Raw genomic sequence first — 25,219 nt, 5'->3', positions numbered from 1 at the left:
AACTCCCAACTTTTGAGCCTGTTCGACTGAAGTTATGGTTGCTTCTTCACACGCCGGCTGTTGTGAACTCACTCAGGACCGTTGGACATTGCGGTGGATCAGAGGTAAAACATTATATAAATACTGTTCAGTTTCTTGCACAGACCAATTGTTTCGTGTCTTAAGACCTCAATGTATCGTCACAAGCCGCATGGTTTAATTTGGTTTTGTCTGTGTATGTTTTTTTGATTCTTAAAGCCATGGGTCCCATTGACTGCCATTGTATGACTGGCAAACTGCAACTTTGTTTGTAAAAATCTTTGTTTGTGTTCTACTGAAGAAACAAAATCACCTACATTTTTTGGGTGAACTATTCCTTAAAACGTTACATACTCCATAAAATAACCACAAAAATGCACTCAGGAGCTAACAAATACAGTCGTGGCCAAAAGTTTTGAGAATTACATAAATATTGGAAATTGGAAAAGTTGCTGCTTAAGTTTTTATAATAGCTATTTGCATATACTCCAGAATGGTATGAAGAGTGGTGAGATGAATTGCATAGTCCTTCTTTGCCATGAAAATTAACTTAATCCTGAAAAAAACTTTCCACTGCATTGTTAAGAAGGCTTCAGGGCGTCCAAGAAAGTCCAGCAAGCGCCAGGATCATCTCCTAAAGAGGATTCAGCTGCGGGATCGGAGTGCCACCAGTGCAGAGCTTGCTCAGGAATGGCAGCAGGCAGGTGTGAGTGCATCTGCACGCACAGTGAGGCCAAGACTTTTGGAAGATGGCCTGGTGTCAAGAAGGGCAGCAAAGAAGCCACTTCTCTCCAAAAAAAACATTAGGGACAGATTGATCTTCTGCATAAAGTATGGCGAATGGACTGCTGAGGACTGGGGCAAAGTCATATTCTCCGATGAAGCCTCTTTCCGATTGTTTGGGGCATCTGGAAAAAGGCTTGTCCGGAGAAGAAAAGGTGAGCGCTACCATCAGTCCTGTGTCATGCCAACAGTAAAGCATCCTGAGACCATTCATGTGTGGGGTTGCTTCTCATCCAAGAGAGTGGGCTCACTCACAATTTTGCCCAAAAACACATCCATGAATAAAGAATGGTACCAAAACACCCTCCAACAGCAACTTCTTCCAACAATCCAACAACAGTTTGGTGAAGAACAATGCATTTTCCAGCACGATGGAGCACCGTGCCATAAGGCAAAAGTGATAACTAAGTGGCTCGGCGACCAAAACGTTGACATTTTGGGTCCATGGCCTGGAAACTCCACGGATCTTAAAACTTGAGGTCAATCCTCAAGAGGCGGGTGGACAAACAAAAACCCACAAATTCGGACAAACTCCAAGAAGTGATTATGAAAGAATGGGTTGCTATCAGTCAGGATTTGGCCCAGAAGTTGATTGAGAGCATGCCCAGTCGAATTGCAGAGGTACTGAAAAAGAAGAGCCAACACTGCAAATACTGACTCTTTGCATAAATGTCATGTAATTGTCGATAAAAGCCTTTGAAACGTATGAAGTGCTTGTAATTATATTTCAGTTCATCACAGAAACAATTGAAACAAAGATCTAAAAGCAGTTGAGCAGCAAACTTTGTGAAAACTAATATTTGTGTCATTCTCAAAACTTTTGGCTACAACTGTACAATTTAACCATGATAAATAACATTCTTGGTATCAGTTGGAGTGTCACTTAAATTGCATTTGAAAAGAGTCGCATAAAAGTACAGTTTACATGGCCTAATTGTGTTAACAAAGCAATCACAGGCTGTGAAATTCAAAGTCCCAGCAGGTGAAGATCCGAGTATTATTAACCTACTGTTTCATGTATACTGTTTATTTGGAAAACCTACTCATCTGGCATACTTCCTTCCATATACTATATACAGTAGCAAGTAAAAGTATGTAAAACCTTTGAAATTGTTTGTACAGAAAATGTCATTTGATCTTCATCAAAGGCACAAGTACGCCTTTTGAATATGATGACATTGTCTTTTTTTATTTTGTTTAAATATCTTTTTTTTCATTTAGTACTGCCCTTTAGAAGTTACATAAAATGCTTATGTTTCATAATAAGTACAAATTTCATCATTTTCAAAAAGTTTACACCCCCAGCTTTTAAAGCAGTTTCTACCTTTTAGTAGTGTTGAGTCCATCACTGGTCCTTGGTATGAAAAGATAGATCTTAAAATCTTACAGTAATGTTGTGAAGTTGTCAAATTTGCAGAATATGTTGGAAAACCAAAGAATCTAACAAACACTGGGCAGTTGTGGGTCATCCAGGTAACAAGAAGTCTCTTATTTTTTCCACAGCACTGTAAATACATTAATGTTTATAAGATTGTTTGTGTGTTGTTTTAGCTTCTGTCTATACTTGTGACTCTGATTAAGATCGGACAAGATTTTTTGACCAACAAATGTAGAAATACACTCTTAAAATAAAAATAAAGGTTCCAAAAGGGCGTTTTTGCAGTGATGCCATAGAAGGACCATTTTTGGTTCCCCATAGAATATTTCTGTGAATAGTTCTTAAAATAACCATTTGAAGAACATTTTAAAAATCTGGCCAGGTTCCATGGATGTTCAAGGGTCTTCATGGAACCATCAATGCCAATAAAGAACCTTTATTTTTAAGAGTGTATACATTTTAATGACCACTACAGTAGGAAAGTAATAAGAAATTACACACTTGTGCTCTTCCATTTACCTTTATAACAGTTTTTGAAAAGATTACGAATATCCTGATGAGATTTGATGTCTCTTTTCTCATATACATAACCTAGTCGCTCTATGAATACGTGAATAAATCTTTTTAACATGATATACTGGGCTACTTCTCACAATGCACTTGGTGTACTCTTACGTGTTACGCAACAAATTTTTGAATGGTTTAGATATTTTGAGCTCTTCATAGTTCTAATTTAGTCTGAGAAGACTTAAGTAAATGTATTGGTAATAAACCATATTAATTACCCCTTTTACTGAACAATAACTAAGACTTTGTGGAACATATGGGGAACTGAGAGAATGTAAACATACTGAATGATATATGCTGTCAGTTTACATTTAAGCTACATGTCAATCAAGTTGATTTTCTTACATTGTCATGGGAGTTTACCTTAAAAGAAACATTCCAATCTTAAAGTCTCTTCTAAACAACAACCTCACAAAGAAAGAGTGACTTGTTCATTTTTGTAGATATTCTGGGTGGGTACACCCTGCTCTCAGTCAACAGAAAACATCTCAGGACACAGTAAAAGACATAGGAACATATATATTGCAGTCTATTTCAATCATTTGTCCCTAGTCAGTGCAAGTCCAAATCAGCTATTGGCCTTTTATATCTGGCTCGAGTTAGTTCTAGTCTTGCGATCTGACATATGATACTTGCATAACGTCATATACAGTGTGCATAGAAAGATTTACCTTTGCAACTATCTTAATTCATATTTAGCCATATTCTTCAACACATTGTTGGATTATTAATAACAAGCTAAATCTCACTAACCCAAATTAATAAAAAGACACATAAAAGTGAAATTAATTGCAAGCAGAGAACAAACTGTATGACCAAAAAAAATGTTAGAGAACATAATGAAAGCTATAATTGCATTAACAAAACTCTCCTAAGCCATTAAGCCTGTCCTGTCAACAGCAGTTTGATTTTATAGACCATGTGCTCAGGCAATACAACAGATACTCAGAAAAAAATACTCAAGACTTTCTCACCCTTTTAAATGACTGTTGATGGTTTCTCAAAGGCAGTGCTCATGAAGCATTCTCTGAGAGCTTTTCTTGGTTGAGGTGTTGCTTTTTATCCCAGTTGTTAAAAGGTTTAAAGCCCAAGAAAGAAAGAGAGAAAGGACAGTGTGGTTCTATTGAAGGGAGTAAGGCAAGGGTGGGAAGCACATGGAGAAAAAACCCTGAAAGGGAGGGAGCTGCTCAATGCAGTCTCAAATTACTCGTGATGTCACGTACAACTGAACCCGCTCTGGTAAAGCAGGCAACAGCATTCCATTCAGTGACTTTTTCACGTTTTCACATCTGCTTGTCTTTCATGCATATTGATGGAATGTCATGCAATCCAAAATAAGCTCAATATTTTGAGCTGGAAAAGGTAAAACTAAGAATACAGTAAATAAAATTAGATTTTGATTAAATGGTTAGTGAACAGTTACTGTTGGGTCATTTTTTGGGTTGTTTTTTAGTTTTTGTGTAACCCTTTGTCTGGGTCTAATGCAGGTTATAGAGCCAGTCAGTCAGATTTCAGCTTTCAGCCTAGCTCCAGGAAGAGATCCAACACCATTATGGTGGAAATGGGATAACAGATTGATTGATTTTAAATTTTTACTTCTGAAATGTAGGCAGTATTGTATACATGTTAAACTAAAATGCAGTATTAAGAACTGTACTGTTCAAAAATAAAGATATTATGCAAATTAATGGTTCTTTATTTTACAAAGATTTAGAGGAGTATGTTAATCTGTCATTAATACAGAACGTGTAAAATCAACCCATCTTTCTGGTTTAAATAAACAAGCCGGCTTGCTGGGGTCAAGTTAGCCAAACATCCTATATATACTCAGCCACTGGGCAAAAACAAACCATATTGGATAGTTTTTAACCCAGTGTTTTTTAGATTATGTTAATTAGTCCAAATATAGCAATTTTATGTCACATGACTAATCACCAGATGCAAACCGTGGCCTGGGGCAAAATTTAAAGTGAATAAAAAGACTTACATTTTGGTCTCTGGCAAACAAAACTATCGCTGAGTTTCAAAAGACTTTTAGGCCTGGTTTCACAGACAGGGCTTAGACTAAGCCAGGATTAGGCCATAGTTCAATTGGGACATGTAAGTAATTTTTATAAGCGTGCCTTAGAATCTTGAGATAAAACAAAGGCACTGATATATTTTCAGATTAGTCAATGCAAGTTTCTTTCAGTTGAGTTACAGTCAAACCAAAAAATATTCTTTTACTAGTTGGAGCAGGCCAATATAGTTAATTTATGTAAGTGAGTATAGCAAAATAAAGTAAACCGTAACATATTAAACCCAAAAATTCTTTATACAGTGGACTACCAGTAAAACTGATAAAAAGTATGGGACTAAAGAATTGACTTGACGATTTGACCTGACAATGTTTTTTACATACCTTTCTATCAAAGTTATTTGACATTATCAAAATGAATTAGTTCTGACACAGTTTAACTCTTAAATTCTTCTCATGTTATTACCATTTTCTGAACTATAGCGAAAAAAACTGTGATAATGTGAGAAATTTTGAAGGTGTCTAAAAAATTTTGGTTTGACTGTAATTCATTTGTGATTATCCAGATGAATTTGTTCTGACACAATATAACTCTTGAATTGTTGTCATATTTTATTACCATTTTACAAACTATAGCAAATGAACTGTGATAATGTGAGAAATTTTGAAGGTGTCTGAATAAATGTTATTTTGACCGTAATTCATTTGTGATTATTCAGATGAATTTGTTCTGACACAGTTTAACTCTCGAGTTCTAGTCCTATTATATTTTATTACCATTTTCTCAGCTATAGTGAATCAACTGTGATAATGTGAGAAATGTTGAAGGTGTCTGAATACATTTTAGTGTTATTGTACATTTTAGTCTGGGACTAGGCTTAAGCCTTGTCTGTGAAACAGTGGTTAAAGGTTTGTTTTAGACTTAACAAACTTTCATTGTCTTGTGATATTTATTTATTGTTTGTTAAAGTGAAACTTTACTTATTTTTGTTAAATAAGCAAAGTGAATCAAGTACCAGCTATATGTAAAGTTTCCTGAAATAAGTTCAAGGCAGAAAAAGGATCTCTGAAGTTTTTCTGCAGGTTATAAATCATTATTGATTTAAAAATAGCACTAATATTCCGAACTAATAATACTGACGATAAAAAGCTTGTTCTTTCTGACTAACGCATTTGCTAATAATACTCCTGTTCTAAATCTAATGATCTAAATCATCTGATTTTCTCGCAAACCATCTCAAACATTCCTGTTTGAACACTCCTGGACAGCGCACGTGCTTACGCGTCGGTCTCGTCACGAGACCTGCACGCGCTGTGGACCTCGGGAACTTGAGTTTTATGCGAGTAGTTCCGTACGGGCGGTTCAAAGATCTAAAACTTCATGTCCCATGGTACACTGCGTCGGACACTCCTAGGTAATGACTTCCTCTCCAGAAAAAGCAGATTTTGAAGACACTGTGTAAAAAAACTGTGATTTTGACACGCCGTTGTGTTGGAGCATGTGGTAAAAAACAATTTATCGTTCATTTGTAGCTGCGGTTTGAAATGTAACCATGGCAACCGAACGGTCGTCCTGGTTAGCAGCCCTGCACAGGCTGTAGTGGAGGCGATGCTCAGGGTTAGCTGAAACCTTATGATATTCATTTGCCTTGTCCGCGGTGGGGGTTTAATATTGTTACGGAAGACAGTCGAGCAGCTATATCTGACCTCTTTCCGTGATGGAAGAAGTCGATAGGATTTTAATTCACTCTCTAAGACAAGCTGGCACGTAAGTATTCCAAATCTAACAGGTCTCTTCAGTTGTGACAAGTCATTTCCTCTGTCTTTGAAGTGATTTGCATCTTGGGACATGTCAAGCTTAGGCTATTTGTTGTCTGTGTTTGTGCCGTTGTGGTCACCTCCTCGTCTTCCAGAGACATTGATGAGGATGTTCAGAGTGTGAAGCAGTTCACCAGTGAGCTGATCGTGGAGGCGGTGGTGAAATGCCTGCGTGTGATCGACCCCGCGCTGGGCAATGGCTTGTCCCACTCACTCCCCCCTGGCATGTCTGCCCGTTTCAGACTGGGCATGAGCCTGGCACAGGCCTGTCAGGTGAGAGACGCGGTGCCTGGACGTCCCACTGTGTGTTTGAGTTAACTTGACCCCTCACAACTGACACAGTCAGCTGATAGCCATTCAAAATGCATTACTGTTGGTGAATAAGCACTTTTGTTTTCATTTCAAGTTTGACTAAGGAATGAACAGTATGAACATTTATAATAAATTAACCAGACTTTATAGATACATTTCAAACAAACATTTTTCAAGAAATATAAATGGGTCCTTACTGCAGATAATAGATTTTACAGAAATCTTCTGTGATTGAATTAATCTGTTGTGATATAATTCAGATGACCTTTAAATGCTACAAAGGAAACTATTATTTTTATTGTTGTAATATCCTCAATAATAATCTCTTTAGGCAATTTTGTCTCACAAGTAGTTAGTAGCAGAAACACAATTAGGTTCCATTTGTAAATGTTACATTGGTTAACATGAACTAACAATGAAAATACTTTTAAAGCATGTATTAATCTGAGGTATCGTTAATCTCAGCATTACTAATAAATTATTAAAATCCAAAGATGTATTTGTTAACATTAGTTAATGCACTGTGAACTAACATGAGCTTTTTTACAAAGATTATAATATAACATTAACAATTGTAATAACTGCTATAAAAATATATATCGCGCTCAGTATTAGTTTATTTTGGTTAATTAATTTATTCAGGTTCATGTTCAAATAACTACTGTTAGCAAATGATATATTATTGTAAAGTGTTACTCTTAGTACCTCCCTATAAGTTCACTTCCAGTAAAAGAATTTCCTGATAATTTACTCACCCCTGTGTCATCCAAGATGTACATGTCTTTATTTTAAGTCAAAAAGAAATTAAGGTTTTTGAGGAAAACATTCCAGGATTTTTCCCCATATAGTGGTGCTCAACATGTTGAAGGTCCAAATTGCAGTTTCAGTACAGCTTTAAAGAACTCTACACGATCCCAGCTGAAGAATAAGGGTCTTATGTAGTTTAACGATTGATCGTTTTCGTATAAAAATGTACGTACTTTATAACCACCTTGTCTTGCACTAGCTTTACACATTACACAGTCATGTTGAAAAAGTCATGCATAGTTAGTTCTTTGTCTGTGTACTTCGGCTCACAAATGTAGGGTAGGGTGAAAATCTTCATCTTATTTTCTCCTCCAACTTCAAAATCATATGACGTTGTTTTACCCTTTTTTTGTAAAGGGCTTTCTTTTCACGTTTGCTTTGTAAACACTAGGTCTGTACTTCCGCCTACATCACATGTGTGTGATTACGTAATGTGTGAGGTCGAACTAGTGCAAGACAAGCATTGTCATTAAAAAGTATATATAAATTTTAAAATTGTTACAAAATGACCAATTTTTTCGCTAGATAAGACCCTTATTCCTTGGCTGGGATCATGTAGAGCCCTTTGAAGCTGCATTGAAACTGCAATTTGGACCTTCAAACTGCTAGCCACCATTGAAGTCCTCTATATGGAGAAAAATCCTGGAATGTTTTCCTCAAAAAAACTTAATTTTTTTTAACTGAAGAAGAAAACATGTGAACATCTTGGATGACATAGGGGTGAATAAATTATCAGGAAATTTTTATTCTAGAAGTCAGCTGATTAGGGATGCTCATTTCGGTTAATTTTCCTGACCGACAACCGCTGCTCGTTATCCGAACATTAACCGTTAACTGATAAAATTAGAATAATAAATTAGTTTAAAATAAAAATAAAATGCACGAGTATCTGTGATGATACATTAAAATACAAGCAAATGTTTTATTTTAACGTGCAAACAGCAGCATACAGAGCAACAACAAAAACTGTATTGACATATACTTAAATTATCACGCATCAGCAGCGCTTCTGAGAACAGAGAAAATCTGAATGAAAAAAAAAAAAGAATAATATAAATAGGCCTACACTAAATATGTATAAATTAAATAACTACCTAATTAAGATGACAAAACTAAAACACACTGAATCCTTTTATGCGCTTTGAAGAACTGTACCGGTCTTATTCTTCTCGTCGGACATAAATATAAAGCAGGCCAGCCAATACCTCAGTGTGCCTAGTTTTTAACATGTCCACATGCTGTACGGATAGGCAGGACCGCTGTCTGTTAACTCTTAGATCCGCGAAAAAAAACACCATCACATAAACCCTTTCAATTTGCGGTTCGGGACTTCCATCCACTGTCATATGCGTGTGGAGAAGCGCGTGTTTTACAGCGTTCAGCAATAGCCAATCACAGACATGTATGTTGATTCGATTATCACTGTGGCCAATCAGAGGAGGCTATGTTTCAATCCAATCACCAACCAAAGTGCCGGTTTCAGTTTTGCTGAAACTACACTTTCGCGAACTCTCTTATTAAAACAAAGAAAGTGTTGGCATTATATAAATAAGAGATTGATTGTGCAGTGTAAAGGTTATTTTATTACTTTTTAATAACTTTATGAGTGATAGCTTTCCAGTGATTGTAACGGGAGCGCCTATTGCGCACTTTCTAGACTATAATTCATTCAGAATTTGAATACATTCACTCACGGATTCACTCTCTGATAACCCAATAACGCCACTTGCCATTGAGTTGCATATACTACATCAGTTTACTAAGTAAAGGTGAAGCAAAATATGTCTGTACAGCCACACTGCACGTGTCGACATGCGCACGTGAGTAAACAGATAACTTACAAATAGCATTATTTCTTTCACCATGCAGCAAATGTAAAAAAAAAAAGAATAGAAAAAACCCTTTTAAACCGTTTAACTGATAGTAATAATCGGTTAAAATTCTTACTGTCGGTTAACGGTTAAACGGTCAATATGAGCATCCCTACAGCTGATCCTTTAACAAAGTAGAGCAATGACTTGTACTCCACAGACTGTAATTTTTCATTCTTCTATATGTTTAGGATGTGGGTTTTAAAGGGGAAATTGGCTACCAGACATTTCTCTACAGCAATGAGCCAGAGATTCGCTCTCTGTTTATGTTTCTGGTTGAAAAGCTGCCCAGAGAGAGCGCAGAGGCCTCGGACCAGCCTGCAGGTACTTTTGACTACCTTTTTTTTACATTAATGTATTTGGCATATGCTTAATATTGATATTAAACTCAACATGAAATGGAAATTTGCTGTATTTATTGTCTAAATGCACCTATTGGGAATGATTCATCCACCCATGTTTTATTATTTGTATATTTTATTTACCTAGTAAATTTTAATCAAAATGTCATAATTCAATGTCTCTGGTGTATGCCAGACTTCTCTAATCATTTTGTCTACTTAAAGCCCGCCCATTTCTGAAAATCGTCCTTAAAGGAGTAGTTCACTTTCAGAACAACAATTTACAGATAATTTACTCACCCCCTTGTGATACAAGATGTTTGTGTCTTTTTTTCTTCAGTCGTCAAGAAATTAAGTTTTTTGAGATAAACATTTCTGGAAATTTCTCCATATAATGGACTTAAATGGTGCTCCGATTTTTGAACCTTCAAAATGCAGTTTTGTTTTGTGACCTTTCGACGTGATTACGTAGAACGTATAGACGCGAACGTGCTTTAGCCCTAGTGCTAGACGAGTTTCAGTACTTAAAAGGTATATAAAAATATATTTTTCTAAGAAAATGACCGAACGTTTCTGTGGACAATACTCTTCTTCGTCGTCTGGGATCGTTTACTTCCCTTTGAAGCTGCATTTAAACTGCATTTTGAAGGTTCAAAAATCGGAGCACCATTTAAGTCCATTATATGGAGAAATTTCCAGAAATGTTTATCTCAAAAAACATAATTTCTTGACGACTGAAGAAAAAAAGACATGAACATCTTGGATGACAAGGGGGTGAGTAAATTATCTGTAAATTGTTGTTCTGAAAGTGAACTACTCCTTTAAGTTCAGATTCAGATCTACTAGAGCCAAGTCCCTGCCCTGCATTTCTTTTTTCCTTTTTGATAATTTGTTTAACTTGAATATACATCACAATACAGAAGAAAAGACCAGTTGCAATACAGATAGTAAAACTGCAATGTAGCATGTATGAAAGCCCATTTCTGCCATGAAATAAAAAATAAAAAGGTAATGGTGGCCTTCTTATTTCACAGTTGTGGGTTTTTTTGTTGTTGTTGTTGTTTTCAGAAAATTTTTGTTAACAGCTTGCAATTCTGACTTCTTTTCTCAGATTTTTTGGACAGTAAGATTTTTAAGTCTCTTCTGCTCACCAAGCCTGCATATATTTGATCCAAAATACAGCAAAAGCAGAAATATTGTGAAATATTTTTACTATTTAAACTAACTGAATATATTTTAAAATGTAATTTATTCCTGTGATCAAAGCTAATTTTTCAGCATCATTACTCCAGTCTTCATTCTAATATGCTGATTTGCTGTCCAAGAAACATGTTTATTATTATTAGCATTAGCATTTATCTGAAATAAAAAAGCTATTGTAATATTATACACTATACCAGTCCAAAGCTTGGAGTCAGTATAATTTTTTATTTTTATTTAAAAAAAATTCGGTATAACTTTCTATTCATCAAAGAAACCGAAAAAATTCTACTCGGCTGTTTTCAACAACAATAATATTGTTTTTTGAGCAGCAAATCAGAATGTTACAATGTTAGATTTCTGAAGGTTCATCTGACTGGAGTAATGATGCTAAAATTCAGCTTTGAAATCACAAGAATAAATACATTTTAAAATGTATTCACACAGAAAACATTTATTTGAAATAGTACAAATGTTTTAAAAATTGTACTGTTATTGCTGTACTTTGAATCAAATAAATACAAGCTTGGTGAGCAGAAGAGACTTCTTTAAAAACATTACTGTCTAACAACCTCTGGCTAGTAGTAGTGTATACTTGCAATTCTGTTATATCAGTTACCTAACACACCATGTGATAATACTGAAGAGTGCAATGATTCACTTCCTATTAAATCTGGTGTGACTCAACGTCTCCAACAAATTCTCTAGCACCTGAGATGAATTTCTGGCTGTGTAATAATAATAAAGCGTTGTGGTTGGGCTGTGTGTTCTTCATGCTGGGATCAAAGGGTAATGAGATTAACTAGGGTGTTAATGTAAGAGCTTAGAGTGCTGATTATTCACTGCTTTCTTCAATAAACTAGAAATGATGTTTCTTCCCTCTCAATTCTCCATAAATTAAATTGATTGCTTAAAATGCATTAAAATGTTTTATTATCTTGGAAAGAATCCAGTGAATTCCAGTTAATAGCTTGTTAACTTAATTATAAACTTAGTGGGAAACAGTGCAGACTGGTTCAGACTCACTATCGCAAACTTTTTGTTCAATTTCATGTTGCCCCTGATCATTAGATTAAATTAATATGATTACATAAGGGTAGTTTTTCAGAATATTTTGTTGCATTTATCTTTCTTCTCTTAGGGAAGTCTGCTCTGTTGCAAAGAGCAATTGCTGCTCAAATTAAAGCGCAGTTGTCAGTGCCTTGGCTCCCTCCGTCCTGTAGACTCCCAGTTCATCGTAAAACACAGGTACCTCAACATGCTTACATGCTTGAAATCCAGGGCTAAGTCTTATGTGCAGAACTCTAGAAACGTCTTGCAAGTTATCTAACTAACTGACAAATGTGTGTAAATGTGATTTCAGAGTTCCGGCCCATGTCACAGTTTCCACGCCCAGTCGCTGAGCCTCCCATATTCTGCAAAGGTCTCTTCCAGGAAACAGCCAAAAGGCATGCTCATTTTCACTTACTCAACTCAGTAACCCCTTTCAGGTTTGCTGTGGTATGTCTTATACATTGTGGTATTGCCCTTGTTGCCACTTGCCCCTGACGTGTGATTATCCCTTTGAGGAGTTTGACAAAAACAAATTCAGCACTTATGATTCATTCAGCTAACATTAGTATGCCTTTGTTGTTTCTTTGTGAATTCTTTCAGAGGTGCAACAATACTGGAGGAATTATTTACTGCCTGTGACCGCCCAGCCTTCCCAGCATGCCTCAGTGCCAGCGTCCCTCCTGGAGAACCATATTTCTGAACTCAGTGCCGCACAGGAGTGGGAGAGTGAATGGAACAGCCAAGGCCTTCTGTCAAGACTTACACCTGAGGTTACTTTTTCCCTCTTCAATTTTAAAGGGAGAGTCCATCCAAAAATAAAAATTGTCATAATTATATAATTGTTTAGTGGCAGTTTTGACATCAGTTCTAGGTCTCAGTGGCATTCATGATAGTGTTACTTTAGCTTTACTTGTATAATGTTATACTATATATTAATATTTCAAAACTTTTTTTTTTTTTTTTTTTTTTTTTTTTTTTACATTTTTAGTTTTTTAATTTAATTGTAGTATTTTTTTTCTTTATGTCTTAAAGTTTTATTTAATTTTTAGTGATAGATCAACCAAAAACTAAAATTCTGTCATGATTAACTCACCCTAAAGTTGTTCCAAACTTGTATGAGTTTCTTTCTTATGCTGAACGTAAAAGAAGATATTTTGAAGAGGGTAACCAAACCGTTGTTGTTTCCATTGGCTTCCATAGACCAGAAACCGCTTGGTTACCCATACTCTCCAAAATATGTTCAGCAGAAGAAAGAAATTCATACATGTTTAGAGAAACTTGAGGATGACAAAATTTTAATTTTTGGGTGAAATATCCTTTTACATAATTCTAATACTTACGTACTTCAGTAAGTCAGTTAGTATTCCGGTGAGTTTCAGTATGTTGCTAAAGCTTTTTTAAGTTTTAGTTCTTTTTCATCTAATTTTCATATTTAATTTGAATTCAGATTTATTTACATTTTTAAATAATAGTATTTTAATAGTTTGTTAACAATGTCTGATTTGTAGATGATTGATTTGTTTGAGTTGAATCTTAAAATTCATTTGAATGATTGGTTTCATTCACGACTGTTAGTTGTATGTTGTTTTGTTTGTCATTTTAAAACTTGACAGCCTCATTCCTGTGATGGCTGTCATGTTTTTAAAGAAATCTCTTATTCTTACTAAGGCTGTGTTTATTTGATCAAAAATACAAAAAAAAGGTAATATTGCAAAATGATATTACAATATAAAATAATGATTTCTATTGTAATATACTTTAAAGTAGAATTTATTCCTGAGATGCAAAGCTGAATTTTCATCAGCCATTACTCCAGTCTTAAGGGTCACGCTGATTTTTTGATTTATTTTTTTAAATATCTATGTTGGCAACAGTTATGCTTGCCAAATATTTTCTGGAACCTGTGATGCTTTTTTGATAAATAAAAAGAAACTTAATAAATAAACAAATAAACAAAAACAAAACAGCATTTACTCAAAATATAAATCTTTTCTAACAATATAAGTCTTTGCTGTCACTTTTTATTAATTTAACACATCCTTGCTGAATAAAAGTATCAATTTCTTTAAAAAAAAAAAAAAGAGAATAAAAATGTATTGAACCCTTTTTAATGTTAGTGCATATTGTTAGAAATTATTTCTATTTTAAATAAATGCTGTTTTCTTTACTTTTTATTCATCAAAGAATCATGAAAAAAGTATGACAGGTAAAAACATATTAAGCAGCACAACTTTTTCAAACATTGATAATAAATCAGCAAATTAGAATGATTTCTGAAGGATCATGAGACATAAAAGACTTGCGTAATGATGCTAAAAAATTCAGCTTTGATAACAGGAATAAATTAGATTTTAATGTACATAAAAATAGAAAAACATTACTTTACATTGTAATATTATTTCACAATATTACATAGTATTTTTTTCTATTTTTGATCAAATAAACAGCCTTGATGAGCATAAGACACTTTAAAAAAAGCATTAAAATCTTACTGATCCCAAACTTTTAAACAGCAGTATATTTTTAGGAAACCTATCCCTTTAGGAGCTGATTGTTATTATCAAGCTCATAAATCCCTCATTGTTCATCCTTTTATCAGTATCTGAAACTGAAATTCATGTTAATAGAATTGTTAAATTGGCAGGCATTTCATTTAGATTTGGCTCAGTTTACTCGTACAGACAGCCTTTTTACAGCCTCAGCATGATGTCTTTCTAGCACCACATCTAGGTTCCCTGTCTTGATAATAACAATATCACTAGCATGTAAATATTTTTGCTGCGGTCCTTCTTTCCTTGATGGCGTCTCTGTGGTAAAGGCATGTATCAACATGAGGATGGAACACAGAGATGTCTTTCACGCAAGTGTGACATTCAGCATGTATGTGTCCTTTGACTGTACCGCTGCCCTCTCACATCTCAGTTCCACATTCTCACCTCACCTGCCCTCCAACTTACACACTGGCCTATTGTCTGACCCCTAAATGTTCTCCAAGGGTTCGGCACATATTTGTAAATCGCAAGGCTTTATCTGTGTTTGTGATTTATTTCTGTTTACTGTTTTATCTGCAGTGCTTTGAGAATAATTGTGGGTCTAAAAATAGCCACAGTGCATTTAGGTTTTGTAGTTTATTCAGAACTGTTATGATTTAGTACATTAATAAACTGTGATATTCAACTAATGAGATGCATTTACGTTAAGAAGTATTTCATTTGGTGATTTAAAGCCTTGCCACTCTTGTTATCTCGTTTCTTCAGGAGTACCGATCCAGAAAGAAAGCTCGACTGCAGAAGCGGATCGAAGAGCAGCTGAGAGCAGCGGCTCAGCCTCGTCCCGACACACATGGAGCCACACGCTCGACTTCTGACCTTGCTGATCTGCTGCAGTCTTTCGGTGGGGCTTCCACTGGGGGAGATGTGCTGACCAAAGGCACACGCTTCACCCATACAGAGAAGTTCACCTTTACACAGGTACCTGTCAGAATTTGTTTACTCAAACTGTGATGTGCCAGGGTTCGCACATGCTGGAAATTCTTGGGTTTTGTAATGCTGTTTTTCAGTCATGGAAAATTTCATACATGCCGTGGGAAATAATAGTGATATGACGGTGTTACTAACAGTTATTTTCAAAATGTAGACATTTTGGGACTGCAGCTTTGACTAAGCTTGCTAGACATGGAAATGTACCAGAAATGTGGGCCAAAAGCTCTATCAAAAGAATTGTGTGTGAGTGAGCAGCGCAGCAGCTGATATGCGACGTGTATATAGTCATTTTGTATGTATTGAATGACTGGATGTGTTGCTCACAGTAAAAACATGGTAAAAAATAGCGGTGTGTCTGTAGGCTGTCATGTAATCCTAGAGTAACATAGGTTAACTATTAATACTTATAATATACTTTCTCAGCAGGACTCTGGTCATTACAGTTTTTCACTTTTCTTAGACTGTGTTATTATTCCAGTAAAGTAATGGACTATAATACTGCTGTATAGATGGTGCATAAAACTTTTCAAAACACAAAATTATTATTATTATTAACATAAATATATAGTAGTAATAATAATATTATAATATTATATAATCTGTCTATTATCCTGATGGGGTATAATACAGCTTTATAAACAAAACATAAACCATTAAAAAATATTATAAATTATAAAACATTTATATAGTAAAAAAAACCAAACGTAATTATAATGATTATTAGTATAATTATTAGAATAATAAATTATAAAACACATTTACACTACCTGTCAAACGTTTTTGAACCGTAAGATTTTTAGTCTCTTCTGCTAACCAAGCCTGCATTTATTTGATCCAAAGTACAACAAAAACAATTTACTAGTATTTAATTTACTATTTAAAATAACTGTTTTCTATTTGAATATATTTTAAAATGTAATTTATTACAAAGCATTTTCAAAGCATTTTGAGAATTTTTAGCATCTTCAGAAATCAGATCCTTTAGAAATCATTCTAATATTTTGATAAAAACATTTATTATTATGTTAAAAACAGTGGAGTGGAATTTTTTAGGTTTCTTTGATGAATAGAAAGTTCAGAAGAGCAGCATTTATCTGAAATAGACATCTTTGTAACATTATACATGTCTTTACCTTCACACTTGATCATTTTGAAGCATCCTTGCTAGATAAAAGTATTAATTTCTATATATTCTTTCTCAAAAAAAAAAAAGAGTATAATTATACTTACTCCAAGCTTTTGAATGGTATACTGTTACAAAAGCTTTTTATTTCAGATAAATGCTGATCTTTGGATTTTTCTATTCATCAAAAAATCCTGAAAAAAAAATACTCGACTGTTTTAAATTTTGATAATAATGATAATAATAATAATAATAATAATAATAATAATAAATGTTTCTTGAACAGCAAATCAGCATATGATTTCTGAAGGATTATGTGACGCTGAACACTGGAGTAAATTACATTTTAAAATATATTCAAATAGAAAAGTTATTTTAAATAATAAAAAAAAAATCACAATATTACTGCTTTGCTGTACTTCAAATCAAATAAATGCAGGCTTGGTGAGCAGAAGATACTTCTTTAAAAACATCAAAATCTTCAAAAACATTTGACTAGTAGTGTATATAGTAATTCCAAATATATATATTATGCTTAATTATAATGATTATTAGTATAAGAGTATAAAGATTATTTTATATTACAAACTAGATTTAATTCCTAATTGGATACTTTAATTAGTATTCATCAATCTCTACTTCAATAACTTATATATAGCCATTTCCTGTTATTATTAAAACTATAAGTTAATTTTAGATTATTTTTCCAGTTAATTTCATCTTCTTGGAGTCTGTATTAGTGCATCTTAAGTGCTCTTAACTAAAAAGGAAAATTAAAGCAAACTGACTAAATGAATTTTAGGAACCCGAGAAAGCAGTCCAGCAGATGGCAGCAGCAGCAAGTGCACTTCCCAGCTCTCACCAATCAGAGGAGGACCTAAAGGCCCAGCAGGAAGAAGAACTTTCTAATCTGCAGCAACAGTTGCAGCAGCTGTCAGTCCAAATGGAAGAAGTGGGCGGAGACATCAAGCAGCTCACTGTGTCCATCCAGCAGGTAATGACCAATCAGATGAAATGAATGTTATGCAGACATTATATCACATATATAGTATTACCTACAATATCACATATAATATAGTTATGTAACAATTATAATATGGGGAAATATTTAAATTCTCAGTGAATCTTCAGTGAATTAAAAAATGTATGCAGCACTGACTAATCACTGATATGATGTATTCCTATTTCTGCAGGTGTCAGATGAGCTGCAGCAGAAGGAGGTTAGTAATGACGAGAAGGAGAATTCGATCAAAGTGAAGAGGCAGACCATTGACTTGCTACCTGATGCTGAGAACAACCTGCTAAAGTTACAGGTACACAAGTCACACCACATACACACCCCTATCACCCCCTCTTTGTGACCAAAAACAAACAATAAAACAGGAATAACAGTACAGTCCAGACAATTGAAGTGTATGTAAGTAGCCTGCGACTAATGACATGTTTCTCTTTGTCTGTCTTGTGTGTTTGTGTTTGTAGAGTCTGGTAGAGGCCAGCTCTAAACGAGTGGTTCATTTGGCCTCTCAGTGGGAGAAACACAGAGTCCCGTTGATTGACGAGCACCGCAGACTAAAAGAGCTGTGCGGCAACAGAGAGGTACCTTGTGTTACCCTGATGTCTTGTACAGCCCTTAGTCATCTACGTCTAATATGCACTCCTGTCTAAACAGCCAAATATGTAGATATCAGTTCAGTTATTTTATTTATTATAACTAATCCTTTAAGGTAATTTTTGTGACATTTGCTGTAACAGCAAGTATAAAAAAGGGCTGCACAATTTTAAGATTGGGATTTAAAAAGCATTTTGGTTTTTGTAGGTTTGCTGTGCGTGTTTGTATTGTGCACAATGCTTGTTGTATTGTGGCTGCATAATTTTGACCAAAAATGTTTTGATAGTATATTGTTTTAAAAAAAAAACTATTATTTTCGCTAAATACAAGTATTAAATAAGAAATATAAAAAAAAAATTATATAGCATTAATAATAAGTAGAATTTTATTTTACAGTACAGCTGTAAATCTACAATTCTGATATGTATGGCTGTCCTAATTTCTTCATTTTTAAACCTAAGACTATCAAGCTTTTTTTTTATAGGGAGACCAAAAAAGACACTTTTGTTGATAACAGATGGTTTATGGGCATTTTTCATTACAAGTTTGATGGTTTCTGCATGTTGTGTTCCCAAATGCACAGTATTTTTTTGTTTAATTTATTTGCACAAAAATAAAAAATCCATATACTGTGTATAACAAATTACAAATATATAAATGTAAATGACTGCATCAAATTAATTACAACATATGTCAAAAATGCACTTCAAAAACAACATAGGGTATGTAAAAGACATAAGAAACAAAAAACACAGTTATGATCCCTTACACACTACCAGACAGAAGTTTTTGAACAGTAAGATTAAAAAAAAATTTTTTTTAAAGAAGTCCTTTCTGCTCACCAAATCAATGAATCTGCTCATCAAATAAATGAAGTACATCAAAAACAGTGAAATTTTGAAATATTTTTACTGTTTAAAATTACTGTGGTTTTATATAAATATACTCCAGTCACATGATCCTTCAGAAATCATTCTAAAATTCTGATTTGCTAAAAATATTTATTATTTATTATTATTATTATTAAAAACAGCTGAGTAGAATTTTTTCAGGTTTCTTTGATAAATAGCAAGTACAGAAGAACAGCATTTATCTGAAATAGAATTCTTTTGTGACATTATAAATCTCTTTACAATCACTTTTGATCAATTTCAAGCATCCTTGCTAAATAAAAGTATTAATTTCTATCATTTCATTCCCGAAAAAAAAAAAACTGACTCCAAGCTTTTAAATGGTATAGTGTATAATGTTACAAAAGCCAATAAAAAATTAATAATAAGAAAAATAATAATGAACGTTTCTTGAACAGCAAATCAGCTTATTAGAATGATTTCTGAAGTGACACTGAAGACTGGAGTAATGATGCCAAATATTTGGCCTTGATCACAGGAATAAATTACATTTTAAAATATATTCAAATAGAAAACAGCAATTTTTATTTCAAAATTGTACTGTTTTTGCTGTACTTTGGATCAAATAAATGCAGGTTTGGTGAGCAGAAAAGAAGTCTTTAAAAACATAAAAAATCTTACTGTAATACTTTTCACTGGTAGTGTAAATCATTTTTAACATATTAAGAACATTTTTTGCTAGATGGGATAAACCATTCTATATTTTAATACCCCTAAATCTTGTGAAGTATTAACCTCTACAAGTGAAAAGTTTTTAAGATGAAAATGTAAAAATTGCAAGTTAAGTGACAGTGAACCTGTGAATTTACTATGAACAATACAGTTTTACACTGATTTATTTACTGTGAACCAATCTGCTTACATGTAAATGAACACAGTGTTTTTAAATGACAGACTTTGCTATTTTAATAATCTCACTAAGCCACATAGTGATTTTGGATTTCTTGCAATTAGTTGTGCAAACCTAATAATGACTTTGACTGCATTGTGTGTCTATATGAAGTGACCAGTTATGTAAACTTTCACTCAGCTATGTAAACTTTCATTTAGTCCGAGTCCTCCAGGAAGCTGTCAGAGATCAAAGACCTGCATGACAAAATCAGACAGTCTGCTGAGGAGGCCAAAAAGAAGGAGAGTCTGTATAAGCAGCTGGTACGAAATGTTTTTTTCATCCCTTTCCTTTCCTTTCCTTTCCTTTCCTTTCCTTTCAATCATCCAGTAAATGCATTAGCACCTACACCACGTCCTAACCAGCCAACAAGTGTTCAGTGCCATCTGTTCCATGTAAATGAGTTTTTGGTCCTCATCAGCCGTCACAAGACATATGATCTTTGGGTTTCCATGTTTGTTACATCTGGCTGTGTAACTCTACCCTCTTTGGAATCTCATTGTTTCAAACTCACACTCCACATAAATGCATATTAAACAAAACATATATTCGGATTGGTTGTAATTGTCATTTTGTGTTTAGAGACAAATAGTTGCATGATTAGGATATGGTGTAATAAAGCATTTAAATGTTAAGCCTATCTTTTAATATTTATTGCTTGTTGGTTTAACATTCAATGCATTGGTTTACTCCTCTTCCTAATGTTTTTCTACAGCTAACTGAGTTTGAAACGCTATCTAAAGATGTGTCTCGCTCAGCCTACACCATGAGGATCTTGGAGATCGTAGGCAACATAAAGAAACAGAAGGAGGAAATCACTAAGGTCTTTGCTTGAGTTTATCCTTTATCTAGCCCTCAATAAAATACTTCATCTGAGTTCGTGACCTGTGTCCACAGACATTAGCTTTGTGTTTGAAGATGGCAGGTCTTCAGAAGCCTTTTGACCTCTGACCCTATTAATCGACCCCCTGCAGATTTTGTCCGACACAAAGGACTTGCAGAAAGAGATTAACAGCCTGACAGGAAAACTGGACCGAACATTTGCCGTCACAGATGAGCTGGTGTTTAAGGTCGGTCTTATACATAGTGGGGTCCAAAAGTGTTTTTTTCTTTCTGTTTCTTCGCTTTTATATATATAAATTTATACACTACTGTTCAAATGTTTGCGGTCAGTAAGATTGTTTTTTTTTTTTTTTTTTTTTGAAAGAAGTCTCTTCAAGAATGCTCACCAAGCCTGCATTTATTTGATCAAAAGTACAGCAAAAACAGTAAAATTTTGAAATATTTTACTATTTAAAATAACTCTTTCTATTTGAATATATTTTTAAATGTAATTTATTTCAGATTTTAAAGCTGAATTTTTAGTATCATTACTCCAGTTACATGCTCCCTCAGGAATCATTCTAATATTCTGATTTGCTGCTCAAAAACATTTATTATTATGTTGATGCTGATGTTTCTTAAAGCAAATCGGCATTTTAGAGTGATTTCTGAAGGATCATGTTACACTGAAGACTAAAGTAATGATGCTGAAAATTTAGCTTTTGGTCAAAGGAATAAATTACATGTTAAAATATATTCAAATAGAAAGTAGTTATTTTAAATAGTAAAAATATTTTACAATATTACTGCTTTTGCTGTATTTTGGATCAAATAAATGCAGGCCTGGTGAGCAAAAGAGACTTCTTTGAAAAACAAAATCTTACTGTTCAAAAACTTTTGACTAGTAGTGTATTTATATTTTAAAATATAGTCCTAAAATAGTTAAGAAAGTGTCATTTTCAATGTTTCGTATTAGTAATTCATTATTAAAAAACTGAAATCTTTCATACTGCAGGATGCCAAGAAAGATGAATCTGTCCGCAAATCCTACAAGTACTTGGCTGCCTTACATGAGGTAAGTCTGCATATTAATAAAGGGATAGTTCACCCAAAAATGACAATTCTGTCATTAATTACTCACCCTCATGTCGTTCCAAATCCATAAGACCTTTTTTTCATCTTCAGAACACAAATTAAGATAATTTAAAATATGATAATGCATAGACAGCAACGCAACTACCACGTTTAAGGCCCAGAAAGGTAGTAAAGACATTGTTAACGTTGTCCATGTGACTTCAGTGGTTCGATCGTAATGTTGTAAAGCTACGAGAATACTTTTTGTGCACAAAGAAATCAAAAATAACTTTATTCAACAATTCATTTGACGAACATAGGTTTGGAACGGCATATAAAACACATTTTTGTCTCATGAGGAGACAAGCAAAAGGCAAGCTGCTTGTGAACCTGTGAAAAACATTTCAGACAAAAGTAACACATAAAGTGCTGGCTGGTGCTCCTTTTTTGTCCTCTCAGAACTGCACTCAACTGATTCAGACTATTGAGGACACGGGAACCATCATGAGAGAAATCCGAGACCTTGAAGAGCAGGTGTGAAACACACTCATGTTTATATGTAAGCAAACATTGTCACTTTTCAACTGTCATCAGTTTTGTTTTGTTTTTTTGTAGATTGAGACTGAAAACGGCAAAAGAACAGTTAGCAATCTAGAGAAGATCCTCGAAGACTACAAGGCCATTCGTCAGGAGAATTCGGCCCTCGCTGCGAAGATCCGGGAAGGTTGAGCCGTTGCTCCGTCCGTGTTTGATGGTACTGCAGAGTGAAAAGCCAGCCTGCTGAAACGAGCGCTGCTGTGAGAGACGTCAGTTTGGCTCCCATCTGCGTCAGCCCTCCATCCGAAATAATCCTCATCACATTAGCAACTTTCAGCTTTTACTGAGGGTTTGAACACAAACGTTTTTTGCATCAAAATGACACAAATTTGAAGAAATGTTAGTTAAAGCTAATTCTGATCATTGTGATGAGATTCTGTTTTTTTAACGAAAAGCTCGGACTGCAATAATCTGAGAAGGACCAGTACCAGTGCATCTTTGTTATACGGCGATAACCATATTATGTACATGAAAGCGTCCGTTAACAGTGACCTCTGATTGTTGTTTATCATATGGGTTAAGCTGCTCGTGAACATTACAAACTTCAGGCAGTTTAGTCGAGCTTGGAGAATAGTGGGCTGATAACAATACTCATGAGCAGCTTGCCTGTTTCGTATTAAAGCATACATTTGATAACGTATCTGTTTGTTTGGCTCTGATGGATCCATAGAACTCAAATACTCGTCATTGAAAGTTATATCGTCTGTGATATAAAAGTACTCTTTGACTGTAGGAAAGCTGTGTAAACACATTTAAGTGTCTGATTGACTAACACACTGATGATTGTCCCAATCAAACTGGTTTTCGAAACAATTTAGTAGTTAATGCCTGTTTTTGGAATGTTTGATTTTAGAGATTATAGCGAAAATAATGTTTTGTAATTTACCATGACTTGTATACATCTCAATCTCTGAACAAGATGTTCTAATATTTCACCATTTTGCCATCGATTGTCATTGTCCAGTTTTCCTTTTTTTGTTTTGTTTTGAGGAGGACGTATTAAATCCTTCGACTTAATAATAAGGCAGTTTTTAGACATTTAGAGTAGGGTGGCACAATTTGGAGAAAATGTTTAATTGAAAAAAATGTTTTGTAATTTACAATGACTTGTATACATCTGCTCAAACTCTGAACGTGATGTTCTGAAATTAGTTACTGTCCTGAGGAAGTTATCAGATGAAAAACATTTCCCACCCACATTTCTCTCCAAAAAAAGTTTTAAATGATGGTCACAAAAATCCTGTCAAATGAACAAGGAAATGGTCCTAAATTTGTAGATTAAACTATTCAAAAAGTCTTAATTGTCTCTAAGGAAAATTCTGTTTGTGACCCTGTCTTAAAGAAGAGCAAAAATGTACAGATAATGTACTCAGCCCCTTGTCATCAAGATGTTCATGTCTTTCTTTCTTCAGTCATAAGGAAATTGTTTTTTGAGGAAAACATTTCAGGATTTCTCTCCATATAATGGACTGATATGGTGCATCCAAGTTTGAACTTCCAAAATGCAGCTTCAAAGGGCTCTAAATGATCACAGCCGAGGAAAGAAGGGTCTTACCTAGCAAAACGGTGGGTTATTTTCTAAAAAAAAAATAAAAAAAATGTATATACTTTTTAACCTTAAATGCTGGTCTTGTCTAGCTCGGCAAGACGAGCATTTGAGATTAAAAAGTATATAAGATCTAAATGTTTTTAGAAAATAACTGATCGTTTCGCTAGATAAGACCCTTCTTTCTCGGCTGGGATCATTTAGAGCCCTTTGAAGCTACATTTAAACTGCATTTTGGAAGGTCAAACTCAGGAGCACCATAGAAGTCCATTATATGGGAAAAAAAAAACTGAAATGTTTTCCTCAAAAAAACAGCATTTCTTTACGACTAAAGAAAGAAAGACATGAACATCTTGGATGACAAGGGGATGAGTACATTATCTGTAAATTTGTTCTTAAAAAGTGAACTACTCCTTTAAGTAGCAAGGGTATACTTGTGGCAGTACCCAAAAATACATTGGATGGGTCAAAATGATCGATTTTTTTATGCCAAAAATCATTTGGATATTAAGTAAAATAATGTTCCATGAAGATATTGTGTAAATTTCCTACCGTAAATATTAACACTTAATGTTTGATTAGTAATATGCATTGCTAAGAACTTAATTTGGACAGCTTTAAAGGCGATTTTCTCAATATTTTGCGTTTTTGGCCCCCTCAGATTGCAGATTTTCAAATAGTTGTATCTCGGCCGAATATTGGCCTATCCTAACGAACCATACATCAGTGAAAATCTCATGCATTCAGCTTTCAGATGTTGTATAAATGTGTCCAGGGTCACATTGACTACATTTACATTTTGGAGCGAAATGTTGTTGACAGGTTTCGTAAGACTCAGTTTCTACATGGTTTCATGGATATTTTCGTGGGACATTGACAAAAACACGTTCCGGTTGCCTCTGTCACACCCTGTTCCACACATATTTAAATGAATGCTGTATGAATGCCAATACAACAAACAGTTACTTCAAACGTGAGTGGCCATAAAGTGACAACATTTT

General features: G+C 34.3%; 1 protein-coding gene across 1 annotated transcript; it reads left to right on the top strand.

The window, feature by feature from the left end:
- The first annotated feature begins 6,172 nt into the window (after positions 1–6,172).
- On the top strand, positions 6,173–23,623 carry ccdc22 (CCC complex scaffolding subunit CCDC22). Its single transcript, XM_073819188.1, has 16 exons — positions 6,173–6,531; positions 6,677–6,854; positions 9,763–9,895; positions 12,254–12,360; positions 12,476–12,560; positions 12,766–12,935; positions 15,423–15,635; positions 17,573–17,764; positions 17,964–18,083; positions 18,250–18,366; positions 20,341–20,442; positions 20,895–21,002; positions 21,154–21,249; positions 22,017–22,076; positions 22,535–22,609; positions 22,691–23,623. The coding sequence occupies exons 1-16, from the start codon at positions 6,482–6,484 to the stop codon at positions 22,802–22,804; spliced, it is 1,920 nt and encodes a 639-aa protein (XP_073675289.1). The 5' UTR covers positions 6,173–6,481; the 3' UTR covers positions 22,805–23,623.
- The last annotated feature ends 1,596 nt before the right edge of the window (positions 23,624–25,219 follow it).

This window comes from Garra rufa, chromosome 15 (assembly GCF_049309525.1).
Source record: "Garra rufa chromosome 15, GarRuf1.0, whole genome shotgun sequence".
Lineage (NCBI taxonomy): Eukaryota > Metazoa > Chordata > Actinopteri > Cypriniformes > Cyprinidae > Garra > Garra rufa.
This window is presented reverse-complemented; position numbering and strand designations above follow the sequence as displayed.

Coding starts and splice junctions, on each gene's coding strand:
- ccdc22 (XM_073819188.1), top strand. CDS start 6,482: ATGGAAGAAGTCGATAGGATTTTAATTCACTCTCTAAGACAAGCTGGC. Junction 6,855..9,762: donor GCCTGGCACAGGCCTGTCAG/GTGAGAGACGCG, acceptor CTATATGTTTAG/GATGTGGGTTTTAAAGGGGA. Junction 21,250..22,016: donor CAGATGAGCTGGTGTTTAAG/GTCGGTCTTATA, acceptor TTCATACTGCAG/GATGCCAAGAAAGATGAATC.